The 15,721-nt window shown below is 43.2% G+C and overlaps 1 protein-coding gene across 1 annotated transcript in view; it reads left to right on the top strand.

The window, feature by feature from the left end:
- Positions 1–12,702, top strand: part of DKK2 (dickkopf WNT signaling pathway inhibitor 2) — a 59,683-nt gene extending 46,981 nt beyond the window's left edge. Inside the window, exons 2-5 of the mRNA XM_083459351.1 lie at positions 3,585–3,735; positions 5,275–5,424; positions 9,192–12,129; positions 12,285–12,702. Of these exons, the coding sequence (XP_083315477.1) occupies positions 3,585–3,735; positions 5,275–5,424; positions 9,192–9,442 (552 nt within the window). The 3' untranslated portion in view covers positions 9,443–12,129; positions 12,285–12,702. The remainder of the gene's footprint in view (positions 1–3,584; positions 3,736–5,274; positions 5,425–9,191; positions 12,130–12,284) is intronic.
- Positions 12,703–15,721: the final 3,019 nt, after the last annotated feature.

Raw genomic sequence — 15,721 nt, 5'->3', positions numbered from 1 at the left:
GCTTTTATTATATACAGAGTATAGCACAGATTTGTAGAAGTTACTATATACACAGACTCGATACAAACTCTACACGCCAACCTCTGAACTCCAAAACCAAACTACTGTGTCATGCTGCTTATAAGGGCAAACTTTTAGCCAAACATCACCTGTTGCTAGGCTTCCCTGTCTCCAAGCAGACTTTCTCACGTACCCTTGCTTAACTTGGCTTCTTGCCAACTCACTAATTGTCCTCTTCAAAGCTGCAGTTTCTCACAAACCTGTTCAGCCCCCCCCCCCCACAATCTCACCAAGGTCATGTGGCTCACATGAGAGCACAGTCCCGGAAGACAGTGCCCTGGTTTGTCACCTCGTTGACACCTGTGTTGAAAGGTATGGCATGGGTGTCTTGTTTGTGTGGAGTCCCTACACAGGAGCAGGTTGGCATTTCTCAGCAGACAAGCGCACTCCACTGGCAGAAAGAAGTTTCTGTATTGGGGACAGGGCTCAAAGTGCTGTCTTGCTCCATAGTCACCGTGGAAATGCCCTACATGTGAGTAATACAAGAATAGAGTTTAAAGAGCACAACAAAAACCAAACCAACAGGATGGTGCTAAATATTCGATAGAATTAAGTTTATATAGTCACAGAGAGCCCTTTCCCAATATTGCCACACAATTTGCAGTGCGATCCTAGTAAGAAGAAAATCTTCTCGAATTCAGTGGGGTTTTCTCCTCGGTACATTTCCAGCCATAAAGTTAGTTATGTGAACCCAGCAGACAATAACAGGGCAGTGCTTGCTCATTTATGGTTATTGGGGGATGGACAGACGGACAGACTTTTCCACAATTTATAGCTTTTGATGGCTGAGCTCTTGTATATGGACTGGTTTCTTTTGCTGCATGAGAATATCAAGATGCTTCATGAGAAATTAATATATTCCCAGTAGTTTGAGACACCACCAAAGAACAGCTGGTTCTCTTAAATCCAGCATCTCCAGGCAGATTGTTGGAATATAGATCAAACTCCACCCTGTTAAGAGAGGGGGGGGTCATAAAGTGACACAAACCAATGAAATCTGTAATGTAAATTTAAGGCTCCCTCCCTTCTTTCATCCTCACACACATTTTTTTTAAAATCTATCCATCTAGTCTTTTCAGCTTCTTGAGTTAATGACAAGACCTTGCCAACAACCCAAGAAGCTACAGTAATTAGATTATTTTTTATAAACACTCTATTTTTGATATATATATATATTTAAAAATGAATCTTCTGGGTGTCTCTTACACTCTCCTCATATAGTGTTTCCTGCTCTCTTCAAATTAAGAAGCACCCTGCTGGGATTCTCACAAGCCCACTGGTTCTCATTGCCAAATTTTCTAGATCAAAGACACTGTAATAAATTCAGATAAGTGTTTCAACTTTATAATGTTTTGCCAAAATGGGGCTCGTTGGTAGAGGAGGAAATTTATGTGAGAACATTAGGAGGCATTTCCATGTACAGAAACCAAAGAGGGTAAAACGCTGGAACTTAACTGATTAATAACATTTTCTATGCAACGTTAATAGCTTTTAAGTACTCATCTATGAATACAAAGCTTTTGTGGTTTGTCATTTGTTTCTAAATGTAGATCAGCTAGGATCAACCATGTCAAATGCACGAAAGAGAAATCTGATTACTTACACTCTTTTAAATGATAGGCATACTGTATAATGGGAGCTCTGTTAATTTATCCAGATTATTAAAGATTTGTGGAAAAACTGTAAGTTAGCTTCTTGCTATCTTCCTGCTGGCAAATAAATAGTAAATTTCATAGTCAATGTGTGTGGATATTGCCATAAAATAGTTTAGTCACCAGTTGCTCTGTATTGCTTTATCTGAATATTCAGGTATTGCTATCTTAGTCCTCTGTCTGAAAACAATGATGAATAGATGAGGCTAAATGATCTGAAGCTGAATCAAGACACAAATGAAGCTGATGGGAAATTCTAAAGCCTGTGAATGTATTGTTGTTATGCTTGCACAGGGTGGGGTGCTCAGGGGCGGAGGAAGGGGGTGCGGTGGGGGCGGTCCACCCTGAGTGTCACCACTGAGGGGGATGACAAAATGGCAGGTGGCACTCACCATAGGGCCTGCAGCATGCCCGAGCCACATGTCTCTCCTGGGAGTGATGTGTGGCATGGGTGCCCGCAGACTCCGCACTGCCCCAAACGGTCCACCTGCTACCTCCCTCCCAGCTGTAGGGCGGCTGAGTGGGAGGAGGCAGGCAGACCCCTCAGAGGCTCCACGGAGTGTCCTGCCTCAGCTCACCCCACCCCACTGGTGGCTGGCCCCGCCCCTGGATGCACACCGCTCCAGGCGCCCAATCGGCTTGCTCCACCACTGGGGGTGCTCCCTCCGTCACAGCAGGTTCAAATCCTGAGGTTCTCCTGGATCCTGCTTTGCTCCTGGAAAGCTAGGTAGCATAAGTGGCCAGGAGTCTTTGGGATAAAATTATTGCTGAAGCCAAATGCTCTACAAGCTGAACAAAGGCTGAAAATTCACACACACTTTCCTTGGAGTAATCCTGGTTGAAGGCATTAGGACTTGCTTCTGAGGACTACATACAGTATAAGGCTTCATAGTTGCTAGGAAAGTGTGGCGTATCATTCTAATGTCCCTTGTCACCACAACTTAGTTTCAGTGGGACCTGTACAACTAACTTTCTTTGTTCCTGCCTTTAAGGCCAATGTAGTGGGAATCACTTTGATCCTGCTGTGTATTGCATGTGCATCCCATGCCTTCATGCATACAAAGAAATCTGTTCAAATGTACCGTACATAGTGGTAATGGTTTATCTTTAAAGTATAAGCAATATGAAATAACCAATACAACTTACATTTGCAACACCAGTTCACGTATGTAACCAGGAATGATTTTCTTCCTTATATGTCTTATTCTCTGAAATCCACTTGACACTCTCTGTTTACCCTCCATGTAGAAATTATCAAAGCAAGCCATGAGATTTGAGTTTGAATTAAATAGTTAGAAACGTGTGAAATTTGCACTATTTATTCCATTTGAAGAGCATGGTGTGTGTGTGTGTGTGTGTGTGTGTGTGTGTGTGTGTTTAAGGACTAGACTCTGAATTTCCTGCTGTTCTGGTTTATATGGATTTATTGACTGATGACTAATTCTGAGAGCAAATGAGTCTTGCCACTTGACAAGATGCTTTCAGCCCAAGTTGTCTGCCTTCCATTGGTTGGAGAAACACAAAAGGACACCAAAAATCTTTGTGGGTACATATTTTCAGTAAAACAGCAATCCATCTGGCCCTGGATAGCTTTCTGATCCAATGCAATTGCCTTATCTCTAATATTCTTCTAATACATGGGATACTTTTGGACTGCAAGTTTTTGTGCCATCGGCTATGACCAATAAAGATTACAGGGTCATAAATTGAGGACTTGGAGTGTCATTAAACTTTTACAGTTTGAATGCCATTCAAGTTTAACATCTGGAATTACCCTGGGTTGTACTCTAACTTGTTTCTTCATTTGTTCCATTTTATATTTGGCAAGGTATTCTTAATGAATCACTGCATTCTTTTCTTCCTACCACCCAGGCTTACCCTTGCACCAATGACAAGGAGTGTGAAGTTGGGAAATACTGCCACAGTCCCCATCAAGCGACGTCTGCCTGCATGATTTGTAGGAGGAAAAAGAAGCGTTGTCACAGAGATGGCATGTGCTGCCCTGGGAACCGCTGCAACAATGGTATCTACTATATGTATCACTTTGATGCCCTTTTAGCAACATGAATGGCTCAATGTATTAACTGTCAGTTGACGCTCAGCCCACATACTCTAGAACTGCACAGTCAATAAGTAGGGAAGCCTAGAATCACAAAAACGGATGTCTACAGGATCGATCGGGCAGTCAGTGTTGATTATGGCAAACAGCCAGCATATTAAACCAGAATTTCTGCATAACTCTCTACATAAACAATAAAAATGATCAATATGGGGTTTTACAATCAATATACCAATTAAGTGTACTTGAAATACATGTGACTACAGGATCTGTCTGTGGATTCATCTAACAATTGTAGAATGTGAGGGCTAAAGTGGGTAGGGGATGAGGTGAATGCATCAACCCTGCCCCCAGTACTGACAGGTGAGTCTCCTTCATCCCTGACCTTCACTTATTTAACATGAAGGTCTGAAAGGGACTTGTAAGCGCATTTGGCTAATCTCCTCTGTATTAGAAACCCTGTTAAGGCAGGGTTCTCAGTGGCAAGGAGGCAAGAAAGCATGTTCTCTCAAACTGGACTTAGGGGAAGGGACAAGCCCTGTTGATTTGCCAACGGTAAAACAAAGTAAAATTAACCTTTTAATTTTTTTGGAAAAAGGTTAGCTTGTCAAATTTGAAATACCAAATATAAGCACCTATGTATTCATTGTTAAATGAATCAATAGACAGATCCTGTAGATCTTAATGTTTGATGCTTTACTGTAGTTTTATAATTGTTAGGCGCCTCCCAGAGTGGCTGGGGAAACCCAGTCAGATGGGCAGCATTTAAATGAATTTAAATGAATTATTTAAATACATTATTATTATTATTAAAAATTAAAATCTCATCTCAGTCACAAACTCATGAGGTTGACTTAGGCAAGCCTCTCAATACCCCAACTGCCAGATGGGAAAAAATTATACTGGCCAGCATTTACAAGACTGGGTGAAGCGCTGTGGAGATACCGAATACAAAACGATCTACCATACCACGGGTAGTCAAGATGGTGCCCTCCAGGTGTTTCAGACAACATTAATACTAAATAACGCTAAGCTGTCTGCCATGTTAAAGAGACCTGACTGGACTTAAACTGGACTTCAATTGGGGATTTAGTGCCACCCGTCTCATGCTGTGGAATACTCTTCCAGCAGATATTCAACGGGCATCCTCACTTTTGACTTTCAGGCGTCGCTTGAGGACTTTTTTATGCCTTTGCAGCTAGCTAGCTAGCTATTTATTTATTTAGCCAGTCAGCCAGCCACTTTAATGGTTATCTGTAGGGTTTTAATGGTATAACCCTGATATTTTATGATTCCTATACTGTCATTTATATAAATAAATAAATAAATAAATAAATAAATAAATAAATGACAGTATAGGAAAATAGATAGATAGATAGATAGATAAATGTGCTTTCTTTCAGCATAGAGGCTCTTCTCTGTGTCATTCTGTGAAAATTGCCCTCTGCCACATTATTCTCCCAAGAGCCCTTCCATTGTAACTCATTCTGTTCATCTTTCTAGGTATTTGTATACCAGTAACTGAGAGCATTCTTACTCCCCACATCCCAGCCTTGGAAGTACCTCGCAACAAGAAAAATAATCATTATCCCACTAAGGACTTGGGATGGCAGAATCTTGGGAAAGGGCAGACCAAGCTGACACACACAAAGGGTAAGGCCGTGTTGTCCATAAAGTGCCTTGAGGAGATGGTCTTCTGAAAAGCTTTTTGCTGTGAAATGTTTAACATTGTCATGAGAGAGAGAGAGAGAGAGAGAGAGAGAGAGAGAGAGAGCGTGCAGTATGGTGTCTAGTGAATTGCAGTCTGATCCGTACCTGGCTTCCCATTTTGTTTACCCTCTTCCTCTGGGACTAATCCTCTGGGACTGATACCAAGTCAGATCCTTGGTCCACTGAGCTCAGTGTTGTCCTATCTAGTAGCAGGTCTGCAACCTGAGCCTTTTCCAGCTCTACCACTGAGCTGCATCCTCTTCCTCTGAAAGGAGAAAAGAAAGGCAAACATTGGCTCCCCCTCTTCTACCTTTATCCTGTCACTGTTTACTCACTCAGAGACAGCAGGTAAACAAAGAGGAGGAGCATCAGGGTGAGGGCATGACATCAGTTAGCAATGGGTTCCCTTGAGCAGGTGAACCAGTGTAGCTTTGAGTTCAAATCAAACTCGATGAATGGTCTTGGGCACTTGCTCATATATTCTATTTAATTATTTGAAGCATTTCTATCATTTATCGAAAAAATTCTAGCTGCTTACGAAATTATTAAAGACAATGAATGCAATGACAAGCAATAATTCAAAGATTAGTAAAAACTATATTGCACGGTAAGACCAAAAGCAGGTTAGAAACAAATCAATTTAAAGAAGGGGGTAAAAACAATGCCATTGGAAGAACACGAACAATGGTGAACTACTTTTTAGGGGTGGTTGTTGTTTAGTCTTTTAGTCATGTCCGACTCTTCGTGACCCCATGGACCAGAGCATGCCAAGCCCTCCTATCTTCCACTGCCTTCCGCAGTTTGGTCAAACTCAAACTCATTCTGGTACCTTCGAGAACACTGTCCAACCATCTCATCCTCTGTTGTCCCCTTCTCCTTGTGCCCTCAATCTTTCCCAACATCAGGGTCTTTTCCAGGGAGTCTTCTCTTCTCATGAGGTGGCCAAAGTATTGGAGCCTCAGCTTCAGGATCTGTCCTTCCAGTGAGCACTCAGGGCTAATTTCCTTAAGAATGGATAGGTTTGATCTTCTTGTAGTCCATGGGACTCTCAAGAGTCTCCTCCAGCACCATTATTCAAAAGCATCAATTCTTCGGCGATCAGCCTTCTTTATGGTCCAGCTCTCACTTCCATACATCACTACTGGGAAAACCATAACTTTGACTATACGGACCTTTGTTGGCAAGGTGATGTCTCTGCTTTTTAAGATGCTGTTTAGGGGTTAGCCAAGCCAAAAATAGACATCTGCCCCCAAAGCCAGCTTTGGGGGCTCAAATCCTTAGTAACAGCTTGTGTTGTACTGATGTGAACCCTCTTAACCATGCAACCTTTGAGTATGAAAGCTCATACTGTAATAAACTGGTTAGTGTCTAAGAGGAGCCAAGGAAGGGTGAGTGCACACCACAGAATTTGGGTGGTTGGAAATGTGTCCACAATGACCTAAAAGTGCAGTCCTGCAATGCAAATGCATTTATTCCCTGAAAAGTGAGCATATGATTGCAGTTATAGCCACCTATGTAACTATTTGCAGCCTCTTGTTTAGGCTAGGAATTTTTTCTCTCTCTCTCCCTTCCCATTTCCCCATGTTTTCGTTCTGTTCCTCTGTGTACTTTTAAGAATTAAAACAGCATGCTCCCACTCCCCCCTTTTCAGTAAACGGTATTTACTGTGGAAAAGTCGTGCAGCACATTGCTTGAAAGGCTCAAATGACACATTTGTAATGCACCTCTTTGGTACATAAACAAGACACCCACACCAAACAAGAGAGCGATGACTTGGAACAGCCCAAGGAGTGCCGCTGCAGAGACAGATCTTAACTTTGTGTGGCCACCTGATTTGAAAGAAGAATTATCCCCACTTTTATGAAGTCCCGTGCCTTGGCAATGGAAGCTTGTTTGTTTGTTTATGAGTGTTGCATCCAACGATAATCCAATTCCAAGAAGATTCATTGAAATTAGTGAACCTCAGTCACGTCTAGTAGTTTCAATGCGTCATCTCTCAGTAGAACTAACTTTGGCTACAACTCTTTCTATCCCATACTTCCATGGCAAAAACAATGTTCAGGGTGGGTTATAACATATTTCTCAAAACCCCAAAATGCCATGTGAGTGTTTTGCAATGTGCATTTCGTAATCTTTAGTTTCACAGGATGCAGAACTACTCCATATACAGCGATAGCAATACAGCAATGAGTTTCCTTCATAAATATGACTGGAAAAAATGAGGTCCTTTTTAATTGATCAAAGCTGCAGTCCTAAGCACACTTACCTGGATAGGCCCCACTGAAGAAAGTTCTACCTCTCTTTCAAATCAGAACCAGTGAAGGCAGTGAATGTCCTGTGTGAGTGTCTGGAGGCAGTTGGAGGATGGATAGTGGCTAACAGATTGAGGTTGAATCCTGACAAGACAGAAGTACTGTTTTGGGGGATAGGAGGCGGATGGGTGTGGAGGACTCCCTGGTCCTGAATGGGGTAACTGCGCCCCTGAAGGACAAGGTGTGCAGCCTGGGAGTCATTTTGGACTCACAGTTGTCCATGGAGGTGCAGGTCAATTCTGTGTCCAGGGCGGCTGTCTACCAGCTCCATCTGGTACGCAGGCTGAGACCCTACCTGCCCCCGGACTGTCTCACCAGAGTGGTGCATGCTCTAGTTATCTCGTGCTTGGACTACTGTAATGTGCTCTATGTGGGGCTACCTTTGAAGGTGACCCAGAAACTACAACTAATCCAGAATGCGGCAGCTAGACTGGTGACTGGGGGCGGCCGCCGAGACCATATAACACTGGTCCCGAAAGACCTACATTGGCTCCCAGTATGTTTCCGCTCCGCACAATTCACAGTGTTGTGTTGACCTTTAAAGCCCTAAATAGCCTCGGCCCAGTATACCTGAAGGAGCGTCTCCACCCCTATTTTTCTGCCCGGACACTGAGGTCCAGTTCCGATCGTCTTCTGGTGGTTCCCTCACTGTGAGAAGCCAAGTTATAGGGAACCAGGCAGAGGGCCTTCACGGTAGTGGCACCCACCCTGTGGAATGCCCTCCCACCAAATGTCAAGGAAATAAACAACTATCTGACTTTTAGAAAACATCTGAGGGCAGCCCTGTTTAGGGAAGTTTTTAATGTTTGATTCTATTTTTAATATTCGGTTGGGAGACGCCCAGAGTGGTCGGGGAAACCCAGCCAGATGGGCGGGGCATAAATAAATAAATAAATAAATAAATAAATAAATAAATAAAATTAGTGACCTACATGCATAGGACTGGACTAGTAGGTTGCAGTCTTAGACACACTTACCAGCATTAAAGTCTGTGTCACCTTTGAGTAAACTTGCCTGGAACAGGTGCTAAAGAACATAAAAAGAGGCTGCTGGATCAGGCCAATGGCCTATCTAGTCCAGCATCCTGTTCTCACAGTGGTCAAACAGATGCCTGTGGGAAACCTGGAAGCAGGACCTGAGCAAAGAGGAGCACTCTCTCACCATAACCATCATGGCCAGGAGCCATGAATTTGTCTAATCCTCTTTAAAGTTATCCAAATTGGAGCCTTCCGATTGGTGGGTAAGCCTATAGCACAAAATTTCATCGCAGGTCCCACTTCTGGCATTGTTCCTCCCTAAATTGTATTGTGTTGTGAGTTTTGTTTTTAGAAAGCCCATGTTTGATTCCTTTCCGTGCTCTCCTTCCCTGTATATTAACTATGCAGTTGTTTTCTTTAGGCCACGAAGGAGACTCCTGCTTAAGGTCTTCCGACTGCACTGAGGGCTTTTGTTGTGCTCGCCATTTCTGGACCAAAATTTGCAAGCCCGTCTTGCACCAGGGGGAGGTGTGCACCAAGCAACGCAAGAAGGGGTCCCACGGCTTGGAGATTTTCCAGCGATGTGACTGTGCCAAAGGGCTGTCATGCAAAATCTGGAAAGACGCCACTTACTCTTCAAAAGCGAGGCTTCACGTGTGCCAGAAGATCTGATGGTGGATTGGGAGACTGCCATTCACAGGCCGCGAAGAACTGGCAAAATGTACACATCGCAGCATCGTAGAAAGCCAGGATGCCAGGATTGTAAATAAGAACCAAATGGCCGAAGTGTCCATTGTTGTGGGAAGAAACAACATCCCAAACTGAATTATATTTCTGCCCTGGAGGTGAATACGGTGGCAGCTGGCCTTTGATTTGTGACGTGGTGCCTCTCTGCCAATGCTGCCAGACATTTGTGGAAAAGCGCCGCGCCAATGACATTTGACATTTAACTCATGTTTGACGTATGGCTTTGTGAATTCTCCACATTGGTTGTGGTTAGGTCCCCCCCCCCCCCCATTATGATTGTAAAATATTGCTATATGACATATTTACAACACAAAGCAGTGCTTTGCCAAATGACTCTTCTATCAGCACCTTCTTGGGTACTGAACAAAAAACCATGTTGGCAAACTGAAGCTATCAGAGGCCAAGGGAAAAATAACCATACATGTCTTTATCTGTTAACATTACCCATGAACAACCCAAGGCTGTCACTTGAATGAGAAATCTTCTCCTGCCAAACAAGGGCTACATATGGAAGGCTGCAGTGCAAATGGAAAAATATCATTCATTTCACACACACAAACACACACAACACACGTGCCTGGCAAAATCTGCCTTGAACAGAGGTAATAAAGCAGGGATGATGTTTTTGATTTGCATACTGTTAAGCATTTGGACTACAACATCCAAATCATTTCATCTTCACAGCCAATGGCTTCTTTTTGTCGCAGTTTACTGCTAGCACACAGGGGGCTAGCAGAGAAAAAAGCAAAGTGTCCATGAATGCATTCTGAGCAGAATTGTATGCTGAGCTGCTAGCTGTAAATAAGGGGGGGATTGTGGGTTGTATTGTGAACTATTTTTCAGCTTTGCCTCTGGTGGAGGCATCCAGCGTCCATTGACTGTGTGTACTACTAAATAACAGCATCAACAGGGCTTTCAGTACAGATCTTCTGTGGTTTGAAGAACTTAAAATGGAAGCATCCTATGCCAGCAGCAACAGGGGAGAAATGAAAGGAAAACAAGATGGACATGGAGGCCCAAAGTGTGATCAGCAAATGACATCACATGATACAATATAACAACTCAGACTTGCAAGTATTTGGAATGTGGATAGTATCAATTGCTACTGGATTCCCATTGACTGTAGTGGATACCAGTGTTCACTATCACCGCCACAGTATTAATGGACTGACAAAGATGAATGATGACCTGTTCAATCATTCTACCATCACCCTTCTAACACTCTTGCATTTTCTTTTACTATACTCACTTATTTTACAAATGTGTTATTTGTGTAAGCATCGGAGCCTTGAAAATGGGTAGGATCACTCTCCAGGAAATATTGTTGATTGGAGAAGAGAATGGTATTCCTTTTTTAAATGCTACTCAGAGGCGGGGTGTGTGTGTGTCTGTGTGTATGTGTTAGACTGAGTTTTTTCCTGCTACCATGTGCCATTTGCAACAGCAGTGTGATTGATTGTATCTATGTGAAAATGAAGTATCCGAAGCAGTCTAATGAAAAAGGGGTTCCCTGGCTATCTCACTTTCCACAAGCCATATTTTCCCGGCTTCCCGTAGCCACCTTATGACAATGTGCCATGAAAATTATGGTCTATTTGTAACCAGTATCAAAATTTATCAGTAAACACAAGCCTTATGCTACATTTTCTTTATCTCTATTTTTTTTAAAGTAACTCTCATATATTTGTGAATAAGGAGAATGATTTATCATGTCATTATCAAACAACAGGGTTGGAAGGTACCTAAAATTATCTAGGAGCAAGTGTCTACACTACAAATAGAAACTGGATTTGAACCAGTCTATCTGCCATGGCTTCTTCACTAACTGTCCTTTAGGGAGAGTGCTGAAAATTATTCTAAGATTCCACTTTGATGGACTTCAAAGAAAGCCATGACAATTAAATAGTTTTAAGAGCATAGTGAATATATATCCTGGGTCCAGCCCTTTGACCTCAGGCCTTAGTATCAACATCTATGCACAATATTCAGGATAATGTACACTGTCTCAGGCAAGGGCAAGGAACCTGTGGGCTGCCTAGTGCTACTGGACTACCAGTGACCATCCTCCTTGACCCTTGGCCATGCTGTCTGGGGCTGATGGGTGTTGAAGTCCAGCAACATTTGGAGGACCAGAGGCTTGGGGAGCATATTGAGTGAGAAAACAGTGGTGGGAAAATGGCAGACTGACCTCTCTCTTTCCATGCACAACTTCATTCGACAATTCAGCCTTCTGGTTCTGTTTTTCACTGAAAAACAGATAGGTCTTCATTTCTAGCATTTGTGTACAACATGTAGTTTGCCTGTTGATAGCAACATATAAGTAGCTAAGAACAGAAGCAAACTAACTAAGATTAGGCCAGAGGGATTATGCCCATGGTTATATTTTTCTAAATAATACTATTATTTACAAAGGACTATGTAAACTCTAAAAGCAAAGGCTTAATTCTGTATCTCACTGGGACTTATTTTAAGGCTGAGTACAGGATGCTGTAATCGGCTTACTTTAGTGAAGAGGTGGGAAACCTCTTCCACCTCTCTTACCATTGTCTCTGTGCTGCCTAGGGGTAGAGAGCCCCAGTTTCCTCCCTACTGCACCACATGGAGAACTACCAGTGGCGTAGCATGGGTTGTCAGCACCTGAGGCAAGGCAAGTAATTTGCGCCCCCTAACCCGTGGATTTGCGCCCCTTAACCCTAACCCCCAGATGTTGCGCCTGGTGCGGCCCGCCCCCCCTGCACCCCCCACGCCATGCCACTGAGAACTACAGGTTTCCGCCACGGCTCTATTGCAATGAAAACAAGACTAAGGCTGGAAAATTGTACAGTTTCAATAAGACATTTTCATTTCTGACCGCCCTTAAGGGATGGAAGTGCGTATCTGAAATCCTTTTGCCTCTGTGAGACTACAGGAAGGAGTTGGTGTCCCTCAGCGCAGCCAAAGTAAAGCTCCCACTCATTTAAGCGTTATCTGATGGCTTCTGCATGCCCTTCCCATAACTCTCCTGCAAGAACTAGCATTTGAAGTAATTTATTTACAGGAAATGTTTAATGAGATGTATTTTCTTATAGAAGATATTTCGTACAGAAAGCTTTTTGCAGCAAACTATACTTGCAACTTGTCGACTTTGTAATTTAGAAAGAAATGTATAAAAAGATTAAATATATTAAAATGTCCCTTTGCCCACATTTGTCTTGGCTTTCTTTTTTCGTTTCCTCACATTCGGGGCGTTGCCAATGCAGCACCTGAGGCCCTCCCTGGACTCACAGAGTCCTCTTCCACTGTTGAAACAATTAAAAAACAAAGATCACTTGAGCTGTCAGCCTAAAATGGGGTTGCCGGTTGGGGAGGAAGAACCGAAAGTCAATGGACAAATCCATTGACTAAATGAGCTGGTTTTGGCAGGGGGGAAGTGAAATGATAGGAACAGCCTTCCTCTCCTCTGTCCTTTTCTGGTTTTCTTTTGTTTTAATCCAATTTCTCTCCCACTGAGGAGCAAATTATGCCAGTCGTCAGCAGACTTTTAGCATACTCTCTGCATGTAGGAGGAGTAAGGGCCTTTTCCTTTCTCTGATCTGGCCCTCACATCCTTTCCACCTCCCTCCCTTAAATGCCCCATCTAGAAATATGGCCGCCCCATCTAAATAGGAAGTCTGAGCTGGAAAGCTGAAGCTTTCATTGCTTGTGAAATTCCTCTTGCCAGTAGAGAAGAGTGGACAGGAGTAATGCGCTTCCTACTGCTGTTGTTAATTCCCAAACAAACATGGACTTCCTTCAGATAACCCCAGTTGCACTGCAAATAAGCAAACATCATATATTGTTTACCATCTTTTTAAGTGTACCCCTGGGCTCAGAATTTAAGCATGTTTTAACATCAAGGCCAGGGAAATATTTGTGCAAAATATTTGTACAAACAACCACCCTTATCTTTGCACCTCCCAGTATTGCCATATGGAATGCATCTGATTCCGAAGCAAAGGGGCCTTATTTCTTTCTGACTTCAACCCACAAGAGCAAGACGCATCAGGATTTAGCCCACAGGCTGCACACTTCAAACAACTCACAATCAGATCATTGAGACTTATCTTCTCTCTGTGTCAGGCATCATCCTCCCTCCCTCAAACTGAACCCCCAAGTTTCATAAAAGCTGTGTTTACCTTTTAAAAAAAAAATAATAATTCAAAAATCCAAAACATACTATTTGGTTTGCGAAGATCATCCCCAACATGGACTGATTTCTACAGTAACTAATTTGATGAAGATGAGACAAAGAGAAATATTACAAGACAGCTGTATGGTGAGCAATAGACTGTGCAAACAATACACATCAAATTTATAATACTAAATGCAGATACGTTTTGTCTGGGGCCTGTTTTTCAGAGGGGGTAACTGACACCATTCAAACTGCACTGGCATTCCCAATCACAATTCAGTGAATTGAGTCCCTAGCTATATAAAGTCATAAACTCTGGGTGTGGGCAACTTGGAAGAATTGCCTTCTCCCATGTAAGTTTGGTCAAAAAGTACAATCATTATCAGAGGCAGGCAGCTTTACCTGCAGCAATTGCATGTTGATTGCACTCTTAAAAGACAAAGTCCAGCAACTGGAGGAACGTGTAGCTACGCTTCAAAGAATTAGAGAGCTGGAACTCTTCTTGGAAGCAACAGACCACACCGTCTCCATCAAAGAGGAGACAGGGGACTCCCCTGAGAAGGAGGCTAGTTCACCAACACAGGAGCCAGATATATGGAGAAACGTGACTCAAAGAAGTAGGAGGCCCAGGGTTCGTTCTGATTGTTTAGAAATACACAATCGCTTTGAGGTCCTCTCCCCTAGCATGGAAGACGAAGAGCAGACTCCATTTGAGGATCTCTCCCTCATTTCAGTCGATCAGGTAAATGAAGACGAGCAGCAAAGTCAGTCCTCAGGGAATGTGCAGGCGACCTTGGAACGGACAGCTCATGGAAGAACCCCGACCAAACCTAAGAGGAGGCGTGTAGTGGTGATAGGGGATTCCCTACTGAGGGGAACAGAAGCAGTGATTTGTGGGCCTGACAAGATGTCTCGGGAAGTGTGCTGTCTCCCCGGGGCTAAGATCCAAGATGTAACTGAACGACTGCAAGGAATCATAAAACCCACTGACAAATACCCCTTCCTCTTGGTTCATGTGGGAACCAATGACACTGCAAGCAATAGCCTCCAGAAGATCAAAAGAGACTACGAGGCTCTCGGCAGGAAATTGAAGCAACTAAATGCACAAATTGTCATCTCATCTCTCCTCCCAGTTGAACGACGTGGCCCAGGGAGAGAGGGAAAAATAGTGGAAGTGAACAGCTGGCTTCGCAGATGGTGTAAACAGGAACGGTTTGGATTCTTAGATCACGGACTGCAGTTTCTTGAAGATGGACTTCTGGCAAGCGATGGGCTGCACCTCACAACGGTTGGGAGAAATGTTTTTGCCAAAAATCTCAGAAACCTCATCAGGAGGGCTTTAAACTGACTAATGTGGGGGAGGGAGACAGTGCTCCTGAAGGTAGGAGCCTATCAATTGATGAAGATGATCATCCAAATGTCATAGACCAAATGGAGCAAACAGCATGCGGACCTAGTGGTGGGAGGAAAAAATCCTTAAATAAGAGACACGGGGGAATGATTAATGGACTTCAATGTCTGTACACTAATGCGCAAAGCATGGGAAATAAACAAGATGAGCTTGAGCTCTTGGTACAGCAAACTAAATATGACATAATAGGCATCACTGAAACCTGGTGGGATAAGTCCCATGATTGGAATGTAATAATGGGGGGATACAATCTACTTCAGAGAAACAGACCAGACAAGAAAGGAGGAGGAGTGGCGTTATATGTCAGGGATGTGTATACCTGTGAAGAGATCCAAGATTCAGAACCTCAAAGCCAAAGTGAGAGCATTTGGGTCAAAATTAAGGGAGAGAAGAATAACAGGGACCTCATTGTGGGAGTTTACTATAGATCCCCAAACCAAACGGAGGACATAGATGATGCCTTCCTGGAACAGATGGCCAAGCATGCAAAAGGAAGGGAGATAGTAGTAATGGGGGACTTCAATTACCCGGATATTTGTTGGATGTCAAACTCAGCCAAGAGCATAAGGTCAAACAGATTCCTCACTGGCCTTGCAGACAACTTCATTGTCCAGAAAGTGGGAGAAGTAACAAGAGGAACAGC

This window comes from Podarcis liolepis (genome assembly GCF_965112155.1).
Source record: "Podarcis liolepis genome assembly, chromosome: 9".
Lineage (NCBI taxonomy): Eukaryota > Metazoa > Chordata > Lepidosauria > Squamata > Lacertidae > Podarcis > Podarcis liolepis.
This window is presented reverse-complemented; position numbering and strand designations above follow the sequence as displayed.